Here is a 24,342-nt window from a genome sequence, read left to right as displayed (position 1 = left end):
GCATCCCATACCACCACTCCAAGGAAAGACTTGAGTGTTGCAGGAAGAGAAGAGTGCTGCGTGCCTGGTCCATCCAGTCAAGCAAATATACCATGGCTATTGGGGTAAGTACCGGGGGGGGGGAGGGGAAGGGGAGTGCCTTCATCTCCTGCCTGCCACCTGCTTCTCTCTGGGCATGGAAAAGGCCCCTACTGCCACTCCTAAGGAGGAGAAGGGAGTCCCATGCTCCTGGCTCTGCTTTTCTGGGAGGAAAGAGGGTCTCCTGCTACTTGCAAGTGGGGGGGGAGGGGGATCTGAGGGAATGAGCCAGGAGGCCCCCATGCGGTGACATACCTACTGCCCCAGACTGCCTTAATCCATTCTTGGATTTTGCAATCTATGATGTACAAAGAGTCACTCCCACCTCACCCAAATCCTTTTTTCTTTCTCTGTTTTCTATATTAGAAAGTTTACTTCTGCTTTTTGCTGGAGAGCCTGATAAGATTTGTAGAGGGCATAGATTGGGCGGGGGGGGGGGGGGGGGGAGGGGAGAAGACAGGTCACAAGTGGCAATGAAGATGTCTTTAAATGCGTCTTTCACATATCTAAATCTTCAGGTCAGGTTACAGCCTCATGTGACATCACTCTTCAACTCCTCCACAGATCTTGCCTGGAGTCCTCCAGCAAAGAAAAAGAAGCCGTGACCTGATCTTTTAAATGTAGGAATGTAAGGTTTTCTTTAAGTAGATCATTAGGAGCAATGCATGGCAAAAATAAAAATTGCTTTAGTTCCCCGTTATCTTTAACAGATGCACTGGTTTTAAAGAACTGCTCCAATTCTTACATTAAATCAACCAGGAAAAATTGGGGACCCATCTGAACATCAAGACGAGAGCCAGGAATTGATCTTGGGACCTCTCTCCAAACCCTCCCCCCAACTAGAGAATATTATAATGATGTGAATTCTAAAAAAAGTTCCTCTTCCTGATCCTGGCAAACACATCACACCCCTCAGAATAAAAGGTGCAACACTGATAAAATTCTCCTCTGTTGAAAGATCTGCCAACCATAAACCCAAGGTGCTGTTTTCTCACTATCACACACACATGCAACTCCCACTGTTTTACTCTACTTCTGAGTAGGCAGGGTGCTGAAATATACAAAAAACTTGTTCTCTGAAGCATTTGGCATAAGGGTTCTTATATATTTCATCTCCCTGCCAGCTCACAACAAAACAGAAGGACATCATGGTTTGCTCAGACACACCCACAAACCAAATCACAACCAGATCTAATATTTGGGCTGCCAACTCTTGACATGACAATAACATTTTAATACCACCAGGCTCTGCTGGAAACTTTCAGCAGAGATTTTTTTCCAAGAAATTTCTGCTGTATTTATAATCTCAATACTAAGCACAGAAATGCCTGTGAGTTTGGGCTTGATGTCATAAACACAGTCTAGCTTGAACCTAAGCATTACTATTAAGTAAATAGTCATTCCCATATGTTAATAATGCTGCCAGGCCCCTGTCTAAATCAGTTCATTAAGAATATCTCAAGCTAGCAAGCTGCCATTACTAGAAAATAATTAGTTTTCTGTCTTGGGGCTGCATGTTTCTCTCTCACACAGACACAAGCAGTAACTGCACACATTGTATGATTTATTTGGTATTTAGACCTCTTTAATTTACCCTTCTGCGGATCATTTTAAATATTGAAGTGCTATACCTAGGAGACCCCATCACTCAGTAAGGGCAGAGTTAGGCTGTGCACATAGTGATTATACAGCAATTCACAGCTGACCTGCCTTTAGGTCATTTCAGTAAAGCTTGATAGGATCCCTGAAAGGAGAACATGTCAAAAGACATTCTCATTAGCAATTTTCTCCACCATCTGCCTGGTCTGAATGCCTTGAAGGCCTCTTTTTAGAATGTACTTTTTGTGTCCCATGACACATCAGAATGATGATGCAATGCACGTGTAGGAAAAAGACCACTATATTAAAGCCAAGATTCACAATAACCATTAGTAACAAATGACATTTATTCCCAGGCAAAAATTTGATTGGGCTGGAATTAAGGTAGCCGAGAAATACCAATCACATTTCTGAAAAGTACCTTAAAAATGCAATTTAAAAGGAAAACATAACATTTAGAAAGGCTGAAAATCTGAAATTATGATTCCATGAGTTTAAAAAACAAAAACAGACCTCCCTTCCACCATAAGGGACAGTCATGCAATAACATGCTAATGGGAGAAGTTTCTTCCTGCCTCTAGTCTCTATAGCATGAAGGTTGATATCCCTCAGATATTTTTTCATCTTAGTGTAACTGGAGCTATTTTTATCATTCATATCAAAGGTCTCTTTTTTTCATAATCTAAGTAAATACTGTGAATCAATAATGTATGTCAGTGTTTTACACAGGCTAATTACAAGCTGCATTAAAGACGCTATTATCTATGTTACTTTTTATTTTCATTAAATCATCCCTTGATTTTATAGATCAGTTTTTCTCAAACTTGGGACGCCGCTTGTGTAGGGAAAGCCCCTGGCGGGCCGGGCCGGTTTGTGTACCTGCTGCGTCCACAGGTCCGGCCGATCGTGACTCCCACTGGCCGCGGTTCGCCGCTTCAGGCCAATGGGAGCTGCTGGAAGCGCGGTGCCGGGACATTTGGCTCTGTGAATACAGTCCCTGCCTAAGGAGACTGCAGCGCGCACTGGGTATGCGGGAGCCAACCCACTCTTACCTACTATCATAGGCAGTGGGTGAAGCTACTGCTTGGGGAGGCTAGCTCCCCAGCCCACTTCTTCTGCCTGTGGCCCCACCCATACTCCACTCCTGCTCCGCCCCTTGCCCTGCCCTGCCCTCTCCCCACTGTCTCCTTCCTCACTTCCTTCCCCCACCCTGCTCACCCTCTTCCAGCCAAATCCCTGAACCCAAATGAAGCAAATGACATTTGAAAAAACCACTCTTCTGCAATTTCTTTCTAAAGAAAATGGAGCACGTTTTCCACTGCATGCAAGATGGTGAAGACTGGACATGCAGAAGGTACCTAATTAAAAGCACTACATTTGGGAATAAAAAATGTCAGTCACAGGTTTTTTGATATATCCTGAAGTTTGTCAGAGATTTATTTGCAAAAATTTTGTCGTAGGGCAAGTCAGCCGTCTTGCTGAATACAACATTAAATATTATGGAATACATGATGCAGCTCTTCTCTGTTTTGCATTTTCTTAATCAGTATTTCTAATCTGATTTTATATTTTAAATGTACTCTTACGCCTTCATAAAGTAATCATTCCAGATTACTACATATTTAACTCACTGAAACAAAGACATTATTTTAAATTAAATCAGTCACAGAGGTTTAGTGTGTTCATAACAATGTTCATTGCTTTTAGAAAAAGGGAACACTAATTTACTTTGTGTGATCTCTATAACAATAGACATGTTTATGAAATTTTCACCAACTTTAAAAAATATGTTTCCAAAGATTTTAGGCATAATAAAGGATTTTATATCTTACTAAGGCACTGATTTTGCTGGAGGGCTCTCTTAAAACTAGTTCATCAAATAGTCAGAAGTAAAGAAAGGGAAACTCCTTTGTCCCACTATCTGGAAGGAAAGGGGTATTGTCCCTTTAACGGCTCTCTTCAACAGGGAAGGATTTTTTAGAGATGTGATTTTATAATCTTCACCAACAGACTAATGAAATATTTTTAAAGCAAATGTTAAACTAAGGTCTTGTAGACTAACATGTTCTTAGTAAATATTACAGTAATGCACAACTGTCTTTGTCAGTAAATTCGGAAACTGACAGTATATACCTGGGGGTTGGCAAATGCCTGTTAAATGGCTTCATTACCACTTGAATGCCTCTTTAACAGTTTCAATGCTAATAGGTCTGGCAGGCTGGAAGACTTTTTCCACTTGTCTACACCAGCACTTTACAATGCTGCAATTTTCTTGCTCAGGGATGTGAAAAAACACACCCCTAAGCGCTGTAAGTTTCAGTGCTGTAAAGTGCCAGTGTAGACAGTGTACCAGCGCTGGTAGCTATTCCCCTTGTGCAGGTGGGTGTTTTTTGTTTTTTTTAAGAACTTTAGCATTGCCAGTGAAGGTGTGCTCTAAGTCACTAGATTCCCTCCGGAGGAAGACTTACCAGGCTGCAGCAGTGGCCAGCTGTGGGAGCCTGCAGGAAGGGTCAGCACAGGGATAGGAAGAGATGGGAGGGTGGACACTAAGACGCAGGGGTGCCCCAAATTTTCAGGTGCCCTACGAAGCTGCGTATGCCTAAGGATGGGCCTGAAAACATGCACCATATTTCCAGCCTGAATTTGTCTAGCTTCAACTTCCAGTTATTGGATCATGTTACACCTTTTCTCTGCTAGAGTGACGAGCACAGTATTAAATATTTGTTCCCCATGTAGGTATTTATAAACTGTAATCAAGTCACCCCTTAGCCTTCTCTTTGTTAAGCTAAAGAGATAGACTTAAGGAGTTCAATCACTCTATGGCAAATTTTCCTAAACCTTTAATCATTTTTTTGGCTCTTCTCTGAACCCTCTCCAATTTTTCAACTTTTGTTTGTTTGCTTTAGGAGAAGAGAGAAATTCCCAACTGATCCTGTCTACACTATCTCCTCTCTAAACTCTAGAGTCCTAGTTTCTCCTCATAGAGAAATCTTTTTATGCCTTAATTTTTTCTGCCCTTCCCTTCAATTTCTGCTCTATCCTTTTGAAGATAGAGGTGGTCAACACTAAACCACCCATTAAACAGGAAAGAGATGAACATAATGATATTATATTTCTAATATATCTAAATGTTTCATAATGCAGCCTAATAGGTTTATATTAAGTAGTTCACAATGATGCTTAGGATCTTTTTTTACCAAGTGGTTACAGTTAAATCAGAGGCCACAACTATATTCAAACAGTTCTTTTCAATGTGAATTATCTAATACTTGCGTACGCTGAATTTCATCAGCCATTGTGTTGCCCGGTTACCTAGCTTATTAAGGTCCTTCTGAAATGTCTTATTATACTTTTTAGGACAGCAACTCATCACTTAACATTGTAGTTATGTTCCTGAAAAATGCAACTAAGTGAAACGATGTTAAGCGAATCCAATTTCCCCATAAGAATTAATGTAAATAGGGTGGGGGCGGGGAGAAGAAGAGAAGAGGGAGGTTTAGGTTCCAGGGGAAAAAATTTTTGCCAGACAAAAAGGCATTCTATACATTTTAAACAAGCAATTTAATACAGGTATAAGTTTTAAACAATTTTAAAGAAACAATTTAATACTACAATCATCACTGCTGAGTATGAAACCTGGTTGAGGTGGTGGAGTCAGAGAGTGGAAGAGGATGGCTTGTCCGGCTGTTCCTCTTGCTGTTCTTGCAAGTACAGGCACTGACTTTGCCAGGGACAGGGGCCTCAACCCTTGACCAATCTACTCCACCCCTTCCCCCAAGCTCCCACCCTTGACCCGCCTCTTCTCCCCCCCCCCCCCCATCTCCTCCCCCTTTACTTTGCACACTGCGTCCTCGCTCCTGCCCATGGCAAATCAGCTGGCTTGCAGCATTTAGGAGGCAGGAGGGAGGAGCGAGGACTCGGCCCACAGGCTCCCGCTCCCCCTCCCTCCCCTGCCTCCTGCCCACGGCAATCAGCTGGTTTGCGGTGTTCAGGAGGCAGGGGAGGAAGGGGGAACCTGCATGCTGAGTCCTCGCTCCTCCCTCCCCCCGCCTCCTAAATGCTGCAAGCCAGCTGATTGCCGTGGGCAGGAGGAGGGGGAAGGTGTTGATCCGCCGCGTCTGCCGGCGAGTGGGAGGCAGGCATAGGGAGGCAGCCAGCTGTGGAGAAAGCAGGCAGCCAAACAACGTAATAGTGGAGCATTGGACAACTTCAAATGAGCATGTTCCCTAATTGATCAGCAACGTAACAATGTTAACCGGGAGGACTTTAAGTGAGGAGTTACTGTATTCACTAATATAAATAAGTTAGCAATAACACATATGAACATAAGAATGGCCATACTGGGTCAGACCAATGGTCCAGCTAGACCAGTATCCTGTCTTCCAACAGTAACCACTGCCAGATGCTTCAGAGGAAATGAACAGAACTGGACAATATAGAGTAATCCATTCTGTCATCTAGGCCCAGTTTCTAGCAGTCAGAGGCTTAGGGACACTCCTAGCCTAGTGTTGCAGACCAGACCATCTTGGCTAATAGCCATTGATCAACATATCCTTCATGAACTTATCTAATTCTTTTCTGAACCCAATTATACTTTTGGCCTTCACAATCTCACCTAGCAATGAGTTCCATAGGCTAACTGTGCGGTGTGAACAAATACTTCCTTATGTTTGTTTTAAACTTGCTTCCTATTAATTTCATTGGGTGACCCCTGGTTCTTGTGTTATGTGACCAGGTAAATAATACTTCCCTATTCATTTTCTCCACACCTTTCATTCATTCATTCATTCTTTTATAGACCTCTCTCATATCCCCCCCTTTTCTTGTCTCTTCCAAGCTCAACTGTCCAGGTCTTTTTAACCTCTCATCATATGGAAGCTGTTCCATACCCCCCTAATCACGTGTTACCCTTCTCCATATTTTTTTCCAATTCTAATATATATTTTTGAGATGAGGCAACCAGAACTGCATGTGGTATTCAAGGTGTGGGAGTACCAGGGGTTTAAATAGTGGCATTATAATATTTTAGGTCTCCCTTTCCTAGTGGTTTCTAACATTCTATTAGCTTTGACTGTTACTGCATACTGAGCAGATATTTTCAGAGAACTATCCACAATGACTCCAAGATCTCTTTTTTGAGTGGTAACGGCTAATTTAGACCCCATCATTTTGTATATAGAATTGGGATTATTTTCTCCAATGTGCATTACTTTGCATTTATTAACAATGAATTTCATTTGCCATTTTGTTGCCTAGTCACCCAGGTTTGTGAGATCCCTTTGTAACTCTCCATAGTCAGCTTTAGACTTAATGATCCTGCGTAGTTTTGTATCATCTGAAAACTGTCACCTCAGAGTTTACCCCCTTTTCCTGATCATTTATGAATATGCTGAACAGCACAGGTTCCAGCACAGATCTTTGGGGAAGACCACTATTTACCTCTTTCCATTGTGAAAACTGATCATTTATTCTTGCCCTTTGTTTCCTATCTTTCAACCAGTTACTGATCCATGAAAAGACCTTCTCTCACCTCATGAGTGCTTACTTTGCTTAAGAATCTCCTTCTATTATAGGTTTAGCTAGACCCACTAGTAGTAGCACCACATTTAATCTCTTTCCAAGATGCTCTCCATTTGAACACTTAAATCTCCAGAGGTATTTAGATCCAGGATTTCGATTTATACTATCATAAAGAGAGGGGCCACTTGGGACACATTTGTGATACCTTTACTAACAATGAACAGCGCCTTATATTACAAGCAGTGCCAGTGAAGTCAACTGAGTTACTTTGGAGTAAGGCACAACATATTGTAAGAGAGAATCTCTCAATCTGGCCCAGAACTATGATCTGGATCCAATCTGGAATACTGATCACTCCCTCAAATTTGGAGGTGCTTTAATCCAGAGTTTTGATTCAGAAGCATTTCTCAAATAAAACACTGTATGACACAGTTTGGTTTATACTGACTTTTTACTGCTGCCCTCATTGATCAATCTCCTTGGAAATGATCCTACATTTGGGTGGAATGACTTTCTATGCAGGATGCAAAAAGAGGGTGGGAAGTGTTCAGTTACCACTGTGCTTAAAAATAAATAAATAAATAACCCGCCCATTATCTGGTTTGCAGTGGCAACATTCCCCAGGAAGCAGAGGAGCTAGAAAAGCATGACATTGCTCAACCATAAAATTAATAGGCAAACTGGATTTGTGCACATCATTTTGGATACCTCAAAACCAACCACAGTCCAGGGGTTACTAACATAGAGCAAATAAAGAGCTGAACAGTCAGCTAAAATATAGCATGCTTGGAAGAGTGATGTTTTTGGGGGGAGAAACACCACTGAGCTGCAAGTTTAAATAGCCTTGTACAGCAAGAAGTTAGGCACACAGTGCTATGTGTTTTCCTACTCGAAAGCATAATCTTCATAGTATTTGGTTTTGGTTTTTTTAAATGTTCGGAAAACTAAGCATAGCCCTACTTCCTTGGAAATTCTTCATTTTGATAAAGGTACAAGTGAAGCTAAGGAATTGCTTTAAATATACAAATTTTAAATATAAAAATCACAGCTGCACAGAGGATTATACCTAGGGCAGCAATCCAAAAGTTCACAAGGTGAGGTATGCTTACAACCAAGTATGAGGAGTAGATTTAATATGAAGTCATAGTTTTTCAAATAAGCAAGCATTTGAGTCTCCAGCTGGTGGAGACTGTACAGGAATATCACCTGTCTCACTCTGATGTCAGAGAGGGTAAGGAAGTTCCCATGATGCACCACTTAAGCAATAGGAATGGACAGGAAGTGTGTTATTAGAGGTAGGATACATTAACAAAGATTGTGACTTTAAAAAAACAAAACAAAAAAGCACACTCCTAACCATAGGGTTACCATTTTTTAAAACAACAAAAAGAGGACACTCCAAGGACCCCCACCCACCCCAACTCCACCCCCTTCCCTGCCCCAGCCCCACCCCAACTCCGCCCCCTCCCCGAACGCTCCGCCCGCCTGCTCCTCCCCCTCCCCTGCTTCCCGCGAATCAAATGTTCATGGGAAGCATGAAACAGGGAGGCAGGCAGCAGGTAAGCTGGGGGCGGGGGGGGCACGAGGAGGAGCGGCCCAGTCCGGCTCCCTGGCCGAGCGGCTTGAGCCCGGCTCAGACCCTGGGGCGCCTGTGTACTTCACATGCTATACCAATCCAACCATCTGGTGCCCATTCAGAAAACTGGGAAATGCACAAAACAGTAAAGTGAGAAGAGTTATGTTTAAAAAAGTGTTTTTAAGTACAATACACCTAAACCACCATTATCAATATTCATAGTTTTAACAAAGTTATATATACACCTTTTAAAAAGGTAAACAAAAAACAAACCTTCTCCAGCTCCATAGAAGATGTGGAGTTGACAGGGAAAGAAACTAAGCAGCAATTTATTTCCTATTACAACATTATATGGCAGTTTGCAAACAGGTATGTCCCAATCTGAATTGGGAGCAGCCTCCATTGCTGGGTAGTCTGGGAGGCATGCAACTACAGTTGAAGGCTGAGTAAATAATTTACTTTATAATTAATATCACCAAGGACATCAACACTGTCACTTCAGTGTGCACTGGGTCATTTGGTGCCTCAGAGCAGTGGTAGGGATAAAATTCAAGTATTTCTGCTTCAAACGATAAACTACAATATCTGTTATCAATATAGGTTTTGACACACAGTAGGGCAGTTCTGTTCACTATACAATTCTCTATTCCTCTTGCTGCTATTCAAGTGCTATGTTGAAATAAGCTCTCACATTCCAGCATCTTTTTCTGTTTAAGCACACCGTGAAGTCATAGGGCTCTGTTTGTGACATAGAAAGGTGCCATGAAAATGATTGTGATGCTGCAGAGTAAGTCTTATGACTTCACTGCAGTATTAAACAGAAACAGAAAATAGTTTGTATGGTGGGGGGGGGGGGGGGAAACTTAGCCTGGGCAGAAATAACTAATAAGAAAATATGGCAAAGACAGTTCTGAAAAACCTATGAAGAAACTGCTTTTTATGTTTTAATAGAATATTTTACATTCCCCTCCTCCCATTCAACTATAAAAGTTCCACTTTAAATATTAAACACTACTGTAGCTGTTCCAATTGTCCTTGTATGCATGAACAGAAAGACAAGATGTTATATCCTTAGGGCCATATACTGCTGTCTATCCACAGCAGAACCCCTACTGAAATCAATTTGGTTTCCCAGTGTCAAAAAATTTAATTTTCTTCATCTCTGTAATGCATTAGAGCCCAAAGTGATTGGATAATTTGGCTAAGTTCTGGATAAGTTTCCAAACTTTGTGGTCCTTATCCAAACTGATTCTTTTGAAGTTTGCCAATCGATTTCCCTGTAAATGAATATGTGACATTGCACCCTGTGGTGAGCTGGAGCCAGTTCACACTGGTTCGCAAGAACCGGTTGCTAAATTTAGAAGCCGGTGTAGAACCGGTTCCTAAAGGGGCAGGTCTGCGGGCCACATCCAGCCTGCGGGACCGTCCTGTCTGGCCCGCCTGAGCTCCCAGCTGGGGAGGCTCCCCTGGCCCCTCCCCCCACTTCCCCACCCCTCTTGCAGAGCCGCCGGAGCCCTGGGGAAGCAGCGGGGATCCTGTGGCTATTTAAAGGACCAGGGCGGCAGAGGCAGCTGGAGCCCCGGCCCTTTAAAGAGCCCATGGAGCGCCCTGCTACCCCAGGGCTCTGGGGGCTATTTAAAGGGCACGGGGCTCCCCTGCTTCTACCACCCTGGTCCTTTAAATAGCTGCCGGAGCCCTGGGGAAGCAGCGGGGATCCTGTGGCTATTTAAAGGACGGGGCGGCAGAGGCAGCTGGAGCCCCCTGCTACCCCAGGGTTCTGGGGGCTATTTAAAGGGCCGGGGCGGTAGAAGCAGCGGGAGCAACAGACTTTTTAAATAGCCACCAGAGCCCCGCTGCCGCTACCCCAGGGCTCCAGAAGTGGGGCTCTGGTGGCAATTTAAAGGGCCAGGGGCTTAGGGAGAGACAGGCACGTGGGGCTTGTATTCACCGTGCGGTTCCCTACCGGGTCTTCGGCGGTGGGTCCTTCACTCACTCCGGGTGAAGGACCTGCCGCCAAAATGCCACCGAAAACCCGGAGCAAGTGAAGATTCCCCCTGCCGCCGAAGTGCCTCCAAGGACCCGGTAGGGAACCGGTTCTTAGGATTTTGGGAGCTCATCACTGGTTGCACCCCCTAATGCTTTATAGAAATAGGCTTATAAGTGTAAATATGACATAAGTGGAATATGTTTTAAGCTAGATATGCCATGTAACATCTTTGCAAAGGTTATGATAGGATGAATATATTCATCCTATTTGTATGCATGTATGATTTTGATATCTGGAGTTATGAGTGTTGGCTCTATGCTTGAATTTAAAGTGTTTGTTGTAGGAAGCACATAAAACAGATTTGGTCAACATAGTGTGAAGGGGTCATTCAAGTAATTGGGTGTGCTTAACTAACAATGGACTTTGGGAGACGCCAATCCACATCTGAGCTTTCCTGGGAACATTCAAACTAACATGTAAACAATGGCATCAGCCTGCAAAAAGCTCAATCATTCATACACATGTGACTTGCCCAGGTGGCTAGAGACCCCATCTTGTGGCTGTGATGTTGCACAAGAGAGGATATAAAAGGCCCTGAAAGCCCCTCCATTTTGTGTTCAGCTGGCTCAAAAGATAACCTCTCTACCCCAAAGAGATGCCTGAAAGAAACTGGAACAAATGACAGTAACTACAGAGGTGTGAGTGATTGCTGGACCCAGACTAGGAAGGAGTCTAGTCTGTCAAAGAAGCTTATTGGAACATCTCTGAGGGTGATTTACACCTGCATTTGGCTTAGACTTATGTGTTTTATTTTATTTTGCTTGGTAACTTACTTTGTTCAGTCTGTTATTACTTGAAACCACTTAAATTTTACTTTTTATATTTAATAAAATCATGTTTTACTTATTAATTAACCCAGAGCAAGTAATTAATTCCTGGGGGAGAAAACAGCTGTGCATCTCTCTCTATCAGTGTTATAGAGGGCGAACAATTTATGAGTTCATTCTCTATAAGCTTTATAGAGAGTAAAATGTATTTATTTGGGGTTTGGACCCCATTGGGAACTGGGTATCTGGGTGCTGGAGACAGGAGCACTTCTTAAGCTGTTTTCAGTTAAGCCTGCAGCTTTTGGGGGACGTGGTTCAGACCTGGGTCTGGGTTTGTAGCAGGCAAGCGTGTCTGGTACAACCAGGCAAGGTACTGAAGTCCCAAGCTGCCAGGGAAAATGGGCACAGAAGTAGTCCCAGCACATCAGGTGGCAGTCCCAAGAGGGTTTCTGTGACCCAGCCTGTCACAGAATATAATGTAGTGTAGACTATAAATACACTGGCATAAGTTTCCTAAGAGACCTTATGGAGGACAGGACATGTAGAGGTCTGCTCTTCCATGCCATGCCCTCGCTCCTCCCTCATGCTATGGAGATGATTGCTGATGCAGGAGGCAACAGAGCTGCCAGCCTCCATCAGCTATCTGCTGGCTGAGATCTAGGAGACAGGTATTAACTGCACTTTGTTTTGGATGCTGCCTTAGCTATAGTAAGGAAGAAAATCTCTGGGGAGTCTTAGAAAGAAATGTCTTTGGATCTTACAATTTATCCTTTTTTTTCCCCTGCCTCCATTTGGGGTACTGATTTAATTGAAGTCCTACCGACATAGGCACCAGGCTCTCCATTAACTTAATTGGAGTAGCAACCTTTCAAGTGAGAGACACATTTATGGAGATGCCTATTAGAGTACTTGTATTGACAATAAATGTGAAACAGACAACCAAGCTAATTCAATGATAAAAAGATAATTCACTTTGCAACATTGAAGAAAAAAAAAAGAAAAAAGACAAAACACAAACCAGCCACAAGTAGTAACAAATGCCCATCCCTTTTCTAGTGAAAAGGGAATTCTGTGCTAGTTATTCTGTTTTTCTAAATGGCCGAATTGTATTCCAGAAATGTGTCTGTTGGATTCTGATCTAATACTGCCAGAAATAAGGAGTAAGTCTACTGAAGTCAATGGAGTTACGGCAGTGTAAAAATAAAATGAGATAAAGAATCAGGTCTTTATACTTTAGTGTAGTCAGACTAATTTATCAGCTGCCTGAAGTGTCCCAGGCTTCTTTAATTAATCCAGTAAAACTTGGCATTATAGTAATCAATTTTATTGAACTGTTGGGGGTACAGTGCAGCTACATTCTTGTTGAATACCTGATAGCCAAAGCTGCAAATCTTTCAGATCTTGGCCAGCATGGTCTCTCAAGCCATGTCAGGGATCTTAACCATGAGCAACATTGAAGGTCTCAGCTGCTAAATGCTCCCTTTTTCCAGTTGCTACCTTCCAAACATGGGAGATTACATCTGTGCTTTCAGGAGACACGTTGACTCCCTTTCTACTAGCTGCATTAACATCAAATATTATGATCTTTTGAGTTACTCTCTGCATAGCAAATATGCACATACTACCTATGTTAGAGCAGATCTTACTGGTATGGAACCACTCCCACCTAATTCAGACCTCTATGATATTGTGAGATTTGATTATTTCAGAGTGGCAAATGCATCCAAGCTCCATACCCAATCCTGGCCTAACCCAAATATTCTCCCAAAGCTCCAATACCCTGCCATCTGTATTGGAAATTTTAATAGCCACCACACCATCTAGAGCAAGTCAGATCAAAATGGAGTTGATCTTTTGGACTGGGCCTCACTTCATTATCTTCACCTCACCCATGACCCAAAACAATGGGTGTACTTTTCATTTTGAAAGGAAGATTACTCTCCTGAGCTCCATCAGCACAGGCAATTATACACTTCAAGCTATAAACAGTGTATTGAAAAACTTCTCAGGTAGACAACATCCTCTGATCCTCACCAAAGATAACATACCCATACCTATTGTGAGCTCCAATGAAAACCCTCGCTGGAACAATCGGAAAGCAAACTGGCCTAGCCTTTACACAGTTCACTGACTGCTTGTATCCCATTACTTGTATCCCACACACCATCTCTACTGAGAGAGCTCACGTGCAGCACACAAAAACCATTTATAAAGCTCCGTTGAGTCAATTCCAATAGGCTGTTATAAAAGCTACATTCCCTGTATAGATGAGGAGCATGCAGAACCCCTCCAGCAAGTAACGATCCAGACAGCTTTTAAACCGCTTGTATGCTTCTAGAAGAAAAAGATGAGAGCAGGTCCCTGTACAACTAAACATGTCAAGATCCAGCTGCAAAGTCTGAGCACAAATCTGAAAACTTGGTACGGCTCAGAAACTTCCACCAGAGCACCATTACCCATTTTCTCCAAACAGCATTGCTGCCCACCTGATAAATATTGCAAAAACAACCTCTCCTTCAAAAAAGTTTGAAGGAGAGGTGAAGACAAAATGGCAGCAATACAAACAGTGTGTATATGAAACCAAATAAGACTTCCAGCCTTTCACTGAAGATGAAACAGAAAGGGTGATCAAAACAATGAAAATAGGTAAAATATTGTGAGCTTGACAATACCTCCCCCAAATTCCTGAAGAAGTTGGGGGAAAAAACCTAGCAGATAATGGTTAAGCCATCTCTCTATCTAGAGTTATCCAGGAGAATAAAATACCTAAGATTTGGCACAGCACAAAAGTAATACCCTTGCCAAAAACTTGAGAAAGATCACAGATTTCCAACAAGTTACTGCCCCATCTCTTTGCCAAACTCTGTACACAAATTACTTGGAAGTCTTATCCCTCAAAGAACCTCCCCTACTGTTGACAACTTCCTGAGTATATATCTAGCAGGTTTCAGACCTAATTGCACTCCCTGTGATCAAGAGCTGGCTCTCAACAACTATATCGAGAATGGCTTCCACACCAGACAGAAGACAGGAGTAATTGCTAGATCTTACTGCTGCGTATGACACAGCCTGGCAAATGGGCCTACTTTACAAACGGTCATTGGGCCTACTCAAGTGGGTTGTCATGGCTGTGGAACTCTTGCTGACAGGCCGCCGGTTTCAAGTTTCACTCAGCCAGAAAAATAAATAAATAAATAAATACATACATACATACATACGCTCCTGGAGGCTCCAAAACAGGTTACACGAGGGCTCAATTCTAGCACCAACACTTCACAATCTCTTCACAAGTGACCTTCCCAACACCACTGCCAGGCATTTTATCCATGCAGACATCATCTGTCTGACAGTACAGGACTAGGATTTCAGACATCTAGAAGAAGTCCTGAATGCTGACATGAAAGAGAGGCTTGCTGTTGCAAAAGATAGATACTTAAACCTAGAATAAAAGACATTTCCATCTATGCTGTACAAAGGCCAACAAACAGATCCCCGCTTCCTGAATAGACACAGGCTGAGCCACAACCCAAAGCCTGTGTATCTAGGTGTTACACTGGATCATACCTTGAATTTTAAGGAGCATCTTATCAAGACCTCATTGAAAACAAAGAAGTAAGAGAAAGTCTGATCAGCAAACTAGCTGGTTCTTCCTGGGGAGCCAATGAGCAGACATTGAGAAACTCTGGGCTTGCCTTGTGCTATTTTGTAGCAGAATATCACCCCCCACCCCCGATGCAGTTCAACTCTTTTCACATAGGACTAGTCGATACTCAGCTGAACAAACTCATGAGTATAGCAGGTACCCTGAGACCAATTAACTTGGCCTGGCCGCCAGTTCTGACCAACATCAACTCTCCTGATATTAGGCAACAAGTCACCATGGAGAATCTGCTCCTTAAGGTGCAAGACATGCCATATCTATCCCTGCTTAGAGAGGTGTTTAATCCACCAAGCCACCTCCTCAGCTCAAGGCACTCCATTTGGACAATTCCCGTAAGGAACCTCAACATCACCTCCAGGTGGCAAGAACAAGATTCAAACACAGCCAATGACTATCTTGTGACAGATCCAACAGTCCAGAACCCTGGTTTCGATTTTCCACACCACTTTTGGGTAAAGCACAATCACTTCAGATGTGGAGTGACCAGATGTGCTGCTGATGACCATAAGTGAGGCCTCTGTCACTCCCACCTTTGCTGTTGTGGCCAATTAGAAGATGTAGCTCACATACTTGCAGGCTGCATCCAACGGCAAGGATTGCCTGGTTCCCTCATGGACTTGCACAACACCCTTCCCTGAGCTACTGAATGGCTAAGACACTTAAATTAACATGCTTGATTTGACTGTGTACATAGATGCAATCATAATATATACAAAAACTGTCCAGATTCTCTGGTAACTCAGCTTTCCCTATAACTCCACAAGTCCCGTCCCAGCACGTGCAAGGTCCTGTGTAAAATCTGAGATAGATTCTTTGAGATTGGTCCATTATCTTGGTCAAGGATCTGCAGAGGATTTTCACAAGAAATTGCACTTCCCTGGTGTTATTTTTCCATACCAATCAGTGTAAACTTGACCTAGTTGAATTATTCATCGAAAGCTATGTATTTGCCATATTTAACCTTTACTCCCTACCTATAAGTTGTCTGAAAAGTATCCTGAATTTTCCTGTTTATTGTGTCTCAGTGACTTCCAGAAAAAATGTATTCAGTTTGTAAATAAAGAGGATTACTCTTCCTGCCCCCACAACTGCCAACCCTGAGCTCAGGCAGTCTAGTACCATCTCGTAGGAGGTGATCTCTTTCTTTTTGCTTCACTATTTTTGTTAAAGGTGCAGATGACCAAATTATGCCTAGAGTTATTGACTGCCTTGCAAGTGGAACTTAGTACATTAATTCTTTTCATAAAGTGATCATTCTATATCTCACCTATCACTCCTCATCCTCAAAGGAAACCTGCACAACAATTTCAAAAGACGAGCCTGGGAGCTTAAATTCATAACCATGCTAGACACTAAACATTGTGGATTTATGGTTTATTGCAACAATCTGTAACCCTCTAATGCCCCTTTTGGGCTATGACTAGAGGGAGTTAATGGGCCACTTTACCTTGAATGGTCCCTTAGAATACGTTGTAACTACTTACACTAAAGTTTCTGTTCAACTTTGTATTTAGCTGTGACACTGAGTACCTTTCTCAGACCCGAGGAAGAGCTCGGTGTCGCTTGAAAGCTCATTTCTCTCACCAACAGAAACTGTTCCAATAAAAGATATTACCTCACCCACCATGCACTAATTCTGTTGATGCACAAGAAGGAAAAAACACAGCTCTCTCGCTCTCAGCCATGATGTCTCCGTAGGGCTAATAGAAACAAAAAGCAGCGAAACTTATTTTGGACACTAAACCAATAAGATAGACCTCAGTGCACACGGGGAGCAGAACCTTTGAGTAAGAAGGTACCATTTTTACATATTGTGATTGCTGTTCAGAGCAGAGCTGCTCTTTATGCCTTTTCCTTTCCATAAGAAAAAGCATTATTATTTACCTACATCCAAATGTTCCCAGATATCAAAATACCCAATTTCCTTCTTGACTGGTAGAGAGAGACTTAAGATAAGACGTTTATTCTTAGCTATTTAGCAGATTTTCCATTCACTTTTCTCGTCACGTTCAATGCACCAGCTGTACTTGTGCGTATGTGAACAGTTAAATTTACCAAATGTAAAGTCACCTGTCTCTTATTTGATAGCGTGCCAAGATGGTGCTAGAACATGGCAGGACTCCCCATCCCATGTGCAGTGTTCCATATTCCTGCAGAAGTACAGACAGGGCCGGTGCAAGGATATTTTGTGCCCTAGGCAAAACTTCCACCTTGTGCCCCCCAGCCCCACCTCCCCAGGGAGCATCGCTTATTATAAACTTTCAAAAATGAATACTGCATAATGTGGCATTGTTCATTAGAATACATACACATTCGGCTTGAAAATTTATTAATTTCAATATTTAGTCTACATATTTAATGAAAATAAATGAATAACCTGACAGGATGTGGGGCTGGCTGGCTTCAGGCAGGGGGGTGCGACAGGGGTTGGCTGGAGACGGGGGGGGTGCAGGGCTGGCTGGCTGCGGGCAGGGCGGAGGGGAGGTGCAGCAGGGGCTGGCTGGAGACGGGGTATGGGGCTGGCATTGGGCAGGGGGATGCAGCAGGGGCTGGCTGTGGGCAGGGTGGCGGGTACCAGGGCCGTCCCTAGATATTCTGAGGCCCTACGTAGCCCTCCCCCACGGGGGGTGGGTGGTGCTCCAGGCCTCCGGGGGGGAGGGAGCAGGGGGGCCCCAGGCTTCTGTGGGGGGGCATGGCTGGCTTGCAGGGCAGGGGGGAACCACCCCCCAGCACTCACCGGCAGCGTGGCCCTGCTGCAGAGCTCAGGGGAGTGGGGCTGGGGCAGGGCCCTGGGGAAGGGCCAGAGCAGCAGGGAGCAGCGCAGCGCCCCCGGCGGCCAGAGGAGGAATGACATCACTTCCCAGCCAGCCGGAGCTTATCAAAGCCACAGCGCCCCCTCGCCAGGGCCGGCTCTTGGCACCAGCAAAACAAGCTGGTGCTTGGGGTGGCACATTTTTAGGGGCGGCATGGCTGGCGCCAGAATGCCACCCCTAAAAATGTGCCCCGGCCGCCCTAGCTCACCTCCGCTGCTGCTGCCGCTCGCGCACCGCTGCTTGCCCTCCCTCCCAGGCTCTCAAACCTGGGAGGGAGGGCGAGATCCCGAGCGGCCATGGCGCGCGAAACAGCTGATTTGCACGCCGCTGCTCACCCTCCCAGGCTTGAGAGCCTGGGAGGGAGGAGGAGACTGAGTGGCCGCGGCGCGCGCGCCGCTTCTCCTCCCCCTCCCTCCCTCCTAGGCTTGAGAGCCTGGGGGGAGAGGAGGCAGGGCTGGGGATTTGGGGGAAGGGGCGGAGTTGAGGCGGAGCCAGGGTAAGAAAAAAACAGGGGGGGGGCGGCCAAAATTTTTTTTGCTTGGGGCGGCAAAAGTCCTAGAGCCGGCCCTGCCCCTCGCACAGCGGCAGGAAGAGGGTTACACATTTAGCCGGCACTGGGTGAGCATCCCAGACATTTTGGGCACCGCTTTTTGGTGCCCTCAAATCTTGGCACCCTCGGCGGCCCCCTAGTTTGCCTAGTAGTTGCACCGGCCTGAGTACAGACTGAATTTGCTCATCTCCATGTAGGTCATGCGTTCACTAACCATTCTCCACACTCATTAGTCCCATACCTGTGTACATGGTCTTATTTGCAAAGGGCATGTCTCTGTCTCTTGTTGCACTGACAGTGAGCTCTCTAGCCAGGGAGGGTTGGGGAACTGCTGTGTATCACTGAGTGCCAGGAAAACCAAGGTAAGTTTGAGTTTGGATTTTGCTGTTTGCCACAAAGATCAGGAAATTTCCAGAACCCAAATCTAATCTCTTCCTCCTGTACTCACTTCAAGGACAGGGAATGAGAGCACAAGTCTCTTATGGAGTGGGTTGTATGAAACTAGCCTGCTCGCTCCTCTATGGCCTTCTGCTGTAGGGTACTCCATAATAGCTGCTTCCACATTCAGCTGGTCTTCTCTCTCCTCCCAGGTTGCATGGATGGCCTTTCCCATGTGCTCAGCTAGGGTCTTCTGGGTCAGCGAGGTGATGTGATGACAATCCTATTGTGAGCAACTTTGCCATGAAATATTGTGATGCATATCCACAGTGAATTTGTATCACCAGGCTTGCATATGACTGATGAGGCAGGGTAAGCTTTCCTAGCTGATCAGTTTGCCCAGACATTAATTTAAAACATTCACCGATATTCCTTCTCTGCCTGCGAAGGCAAACAATTTCAAACTGTGCAGGTGCCATACTCCTAAACAGCTACATCCCTGCTTTGACAGCAAGGAGCCTGATATTTTTAAAACCAAATTCCATACAGAGGAGCTTCTTTATGAACTTCTTCACTGAACCAGAAAAGCTAAGCCTCTCACGAACTGTCTTGTTTTTGTTATGGTTAATAGCATTTTTTCCTTGTCTAAAACCTAAAAAGGAAAAATATTCTCAGTTTCTGATTGCTCCTGTTAATGTCAGAACAGCTCATTGGAAACCAACATCTCCAGCAATTTTTGTCTGAAATTATGTCAGTGTCACCGGTCTCTACACTAGACTATACAAGGCACATGTGATTACAATTACAGAGAAACAGTCTATGTTCAGGATCATAGGGCTCCCATCACCCTTTCTTACAGGAGGGGATAGCTCAGTTAGAAACTCAGCCTGGTTCCTTATGTGCACTTTCTGAGCACCACCCTCTCTGAGGGGAGGGAGGCTTATGAGTACAGAGGTCTGCTCTTTTGGGGCAGGGTGTTCAATCCTCTAACCAAGCGTGTCAGGAAATCTGCTGGTCTCAGGGAATCCATTCAGAGAGCCAGACCCTGCCCCAGTTCCTCCTCCTGGCTCATTCACAGTCAAGCTATCGTTGGTAGGTACCCACCACTTTGCACTACCGTTTTGTCTGAGGGGGAAAAAGTCATCACGCGGGAGTTTTACTGCTGCTTAGAGCTGCATTAATGCCTCCTGGGAAATCCATTGGAAAGGATGGTGTGTATGTAGTGTATTGCTCTTCTAACCCAAACCCTCAGAGAGTATATTTACACAGCAGCTGGGAAGTGAGATTCCCAGCTTGGGGAGACACATGTGTGCTGGCTCTGCTCATGCTAGTGCATTAAAAATAGCAGTGCACCTGAAGCAGCACAGGCAGCCACTTGGACTAGCTATCCAAGATCAATCCCACCCAACTCTCTGGGTACGTACTCTGGCATATGCTGAGCCGCTGCCTGTGCCACTCCAGCCACTCTGCTGGAGCTAACGCATTAAAAATAGCAGAGCTAGTGCGTGTATGTCTAGCCATGCTGGGAATCACATCTCCCAGCTGCTGTGTAGACTTACCCTGGGACAGGCTTCCTCCCTGCCACCACCAGTCTGTGCTAGGAGCTACAAACAATACAGCAGATACTGAAAGCAAATACCCCTATGGGTGTGTCTCCCGTCATTCTTAAACTAATGTGTCACACTCTCAGGTCCTGTATCCTGTCTTGGACAGTGGTCGACACCTAGGAAGGAGCTGCTCGAGCCTTTCCCTGCTGCCAGAGTCACTGCGGATGGAATCTTTCTGGGTGGAGGGAAAGACTCAGCAGTGGGACCCCACACTGCTTAAACTAGCAGCGTAGATGGGGAGGCACTGCTTGGGTGAGTAGTGAGCCGTGTGGGGTACATACCCACAGGTTCAGATGCATCTTTGTGCTATTCACCTAAGCAGTGCCTCATCATCTACACTGCTATTTATACCCAGGCTAGGGGTGCATTCAATCTATGTACTCTTAGCAGTGCCAAAAGAAGTGTGCAGTGTAGACGTAACTTAAGAGAGTTCTATACAGTCTCTCTCCATCTAGCTTTTGCACAGTTTGCATTAGTTTGTTTTAGCTAATATAATGGCCCTATATATTATACAGAAATAACATAGGACTGCAAAATTATCTGAATAATTTTAAATGCTTTTCTCATTTTAAATATAGTTTCATTTGATACTGCAGTATTCATTTTTATTAATAAGAAGTTATTTCTTTTTTTTATAAATGGTGAACTGGAATATCTCATAATTTCTTCTTCTAAATAGATCAAGACTTTGATCTAATGCAAGCCTTGCTGGGAGTAGAGACTTTCTACCCACTTTAGTTACAAAGAATATTCAATTAAACATGGAAGTTTAATTCATTTAGTTATGAAAATTAAATGAGCTCAACAAGGTACATTTGATTGCCTCAGGAGGAAAAAAAAAACCCTCTCTCCAAGGGAAGAAACATGAAGGTAAAATAAAAGTAAGTTCTACCTCTCAATAATGGAAAGTTGGTGTCAGGACCCCAATATTGCCACTAATCCTTAGGGAGCATCCTTAGACGATGCGCTGAACAGCGGTGCCTGACCAACAGCTCTAATGCTAAAGGCCTACCGCAGCCACACCCCAGGCCCAGATTGGATGGACAGACAGCATTCTCACTGGGTGCCTGGACTATACAAAGGCCCCAATTGGAAGAGGAAGCTGACTGAGCAACAGGCTGTTGCCTGCTGCCTAGACTGCCTTGCTGTTCCTACTGACCCTACCTTGTTGCCCTGCTGTCTCGCCTGATCCTGCCTCCCCAACAAACTGACCCAGCCCCTTGGATTGGATCCGCCAGCTACTGACCCCTGTGCAAACTCAGACCACTGCTCTGGACTGCCTGCAATACGGATTGACCAGCCGGCTACCCAACCACTCATGCACCATTGACTAGAACTCAGGACTGCTGCCTAACCTGCCTCAGCCACTGGGCATTACAGTTGGGAAGAATCAAGGGCCTAGACTTGATATGGCACACAAGTCACATCCACAATGAACATATGCAGAACACACAACCAGAGACTGGTGTTGATGCCACACATGATTCTCGGGCAACAAAATCTTTGTGGATCATTATAAAAATCTATCCAGATCAAGGAAAACATTCCCTTCAACACAACAGAGCTTTCTTATATTTCTGCACATTTGCTTGGACAATCAACTTTCATTCAAAGAAATTTGAGCAACTGGTAGCTCTCTGAGAAAGAAAACCATCTGGATGTTGCATTAGTTACCTACCATTTTTGCAGATGGGGCAGCATTGATCTGGCTCATACACTGGATCCACACATTCAGTCTGAGGACAAGCAGACACTGTGCACAGCACTTCACCATTGGCTTCGCAACGGCATCTCTCACATGGGGAAACCTGAAACACAAATCCATTCATTTTTTAATTCATCCATTCAATATTCTCTCCCAGGCAGCATAATGCCTTTCTTTGCCTCTGTCTCTTTTACATGCATCCTGTCTTCCACAGCTATTCAGACAAAAGTAGGGCTGCTGCAGTCTCAATTTAGGGCAGCAACCATGCTAGCCCTAGGCACTATTCTGAATCTATGCTCCAAATTGAGCAAAGCAAAAGGTTCTGAGGAAGAGAGTCATGTGAGACCATTAAGTAAAAGTTGGAAGACATTCCTCTTGACTCCAAGGATTGATGTGGGGATAGTCTAGAGCTGGTCTTTTATTATACTAAAATTAATTTTGATTTAAAATGGCTTTATGACTAAATTTTTCATTTTCTGATGAAAAAAATCAAAACCTCAATATTTTTCCACAGGAAATTCAGAACAAAAAATGAAAAAAAAAAAATTCTCAATTTCTTGTGAAAACCAACTGGTATTTTCTATAACTACCAATATTTGAAAATTTACATGTAGGAAGATTTTGAGAGGAATAAAAATAAGGTCATGCTTTGGTTTAGAGGGGACAGTGGAAAAACGATAATTACTGAAACAAATACTGTTTCTCTTAGGGCTTGACCCTACTCCCAGTGAAACTCACATTGATTTAAATGGAGCAGGAGCAAGCCCCTAATTAGGAACAGTTGGACGTGCATGTGATTCTTATTTCCTGGATATGTAAAACACCCCCCACAATTTAACAGAATGCTCCCTTGTCCTGTTCCCCCCCACACACACACCTCATCCTCATGTCTCTTAAGTGCACCTGAACCCTTCAGGGAAAAAAAAAACAGGGAGGGGCACAGGGGCTATTTCATAATGCTGGTCTCTCCCCTCTGTTGAGGGTGTGATTACTACTGCTGTACCCATAATGGCACTGGTACACACAGCAGATTTCAGGGAAGAAAATGTGTTAGAACACTGTTTCCAGTGACATCCTCCCCTCCCCCATGTTTAAGACCAGTTCTGGGCACCGCATTTCAAGAAAGATGTGGAGAAATTGGAGAGGGTCCAGAGAAGAGCAACAAGAACGATTAAAGGTCTTGAGAACATGACCTATGAAGGAAGGCTGAAAGAATTGGGTTTGTTTAGTTTGGAAAAGAGAAGACTGAGAGGGGACATGATACCTGAAAACTGCTATCTAAAAGGGTGTCATAAGGAGGAGGGAGAAAACTTGTTCACCTTAGCCTCTAAGGATAGAACAAGAAGCAATGGGCTTAAACTGCAGCAAGGGAGGTTTAGGTTGGACATTAGGAAAAAGTTCCTAACTGTCAGGGTGGTTAAACACTGGAATAAATTGCCTAGGGAGGTTGTGGAATCTCCACCTCTGGAGATATTTAAGAGTAGGTTAGATAAATGTCTATCAGGGATGGTCTAGACAGTATTTGGTCCTGCCATGAGGGCAGGGGACTGGACTCTATGACCTCTCGAGGTCCCTTCCAGTCCTAGAATCTATGAATCTTCCAAACCCAACATTTCTAGAAATGAACTTGAGGTTCTGAAGTGCTCACATAAGGTTCTGCCTCCTTCTCTCCATGCCATTTAATTCCAGATCCCAGTGAAACAGAAGCACCAACACACTGTCAAACAGGCTGTTCTCACCAGATCTCTGTCGACACTCAAAGTGGAATTGCCAGAAATCTTAAGGAAGTCTGTGCTCACTAGAGGATCACTCAGGCTTGCTCCTTTGGGGTCATCTTTGATTCCTCCCTCAAATAAGGTTCTCACTTACTCCACTAAAAATCCCCAAGAGCCAGACCTTCCACTCTACCCCAACTCTCATTTGTGTCAGCATTCTTCTATCTGGACTACAGAACCATCCTTCTCCCTTGCTTCCTTACTTCTTACTCAATCTGTCATATCCAATGTTATCTTCCATACTCACTGCTACTTCTGCCTGAATC

The 24,342-nt window shown here is 44.2% G+C and overlaps 1 protein-coding gene across 22 annotated transcripts in view; it reads right to left on the bottom strand.

Moving 5' to 3' along the window:
* The window catches only part of VWC2 (von Willebrand factor C domain containing 2), a 111,833-nt gene that overhangs the window by 76,491 nt on the left and 11,000 nt on the right, over positions 1 to 24,342 (bottom strand). For 21 of the 22 annotated variants that reach the window (XR_010598440.1, XR_254562.5, XR_010598445.1 and 18 more), the window contains exon 3: positions 22,275 to 22,404. Coding sequence is in view for 13 of the 22 variants with exons in the window: in XM_065583916.1 (XP_065439988.1) it covers positions 22,275 to 22,404 (130 nt within the window). In the remaining 9 variants the exon portion in view is untranslated. Of the gene's footprint in view, positions 1 to 19,369; positions 19,642 to 22,274; positions 22,405 to 24,342 lie in introns of those variants that run through there. The other variant, XM_065583913.1, reaches the window with a different exon arrangement.

The sequence above is a fragment of the Chrysemys picta genome, chromosome 2, assembly GCF_011386835.1.
Source record: "Chrysemys picta bellii isolate R12L10 chromosome 2, ASM1138683v2, whole genome shotgun sequence".
In the NCBI taxonomy this organism is placed as follows: Eukaryota; Metazoa; Chordata; order Testudines; family Emydidae; genus Chrysemys; species Chrysemys picta.
The sequence above is the reverse complement of the archived record's forward strand: the minus strand, read 5'-3'. Positions and strand labels throughout refer to the sequence as shown.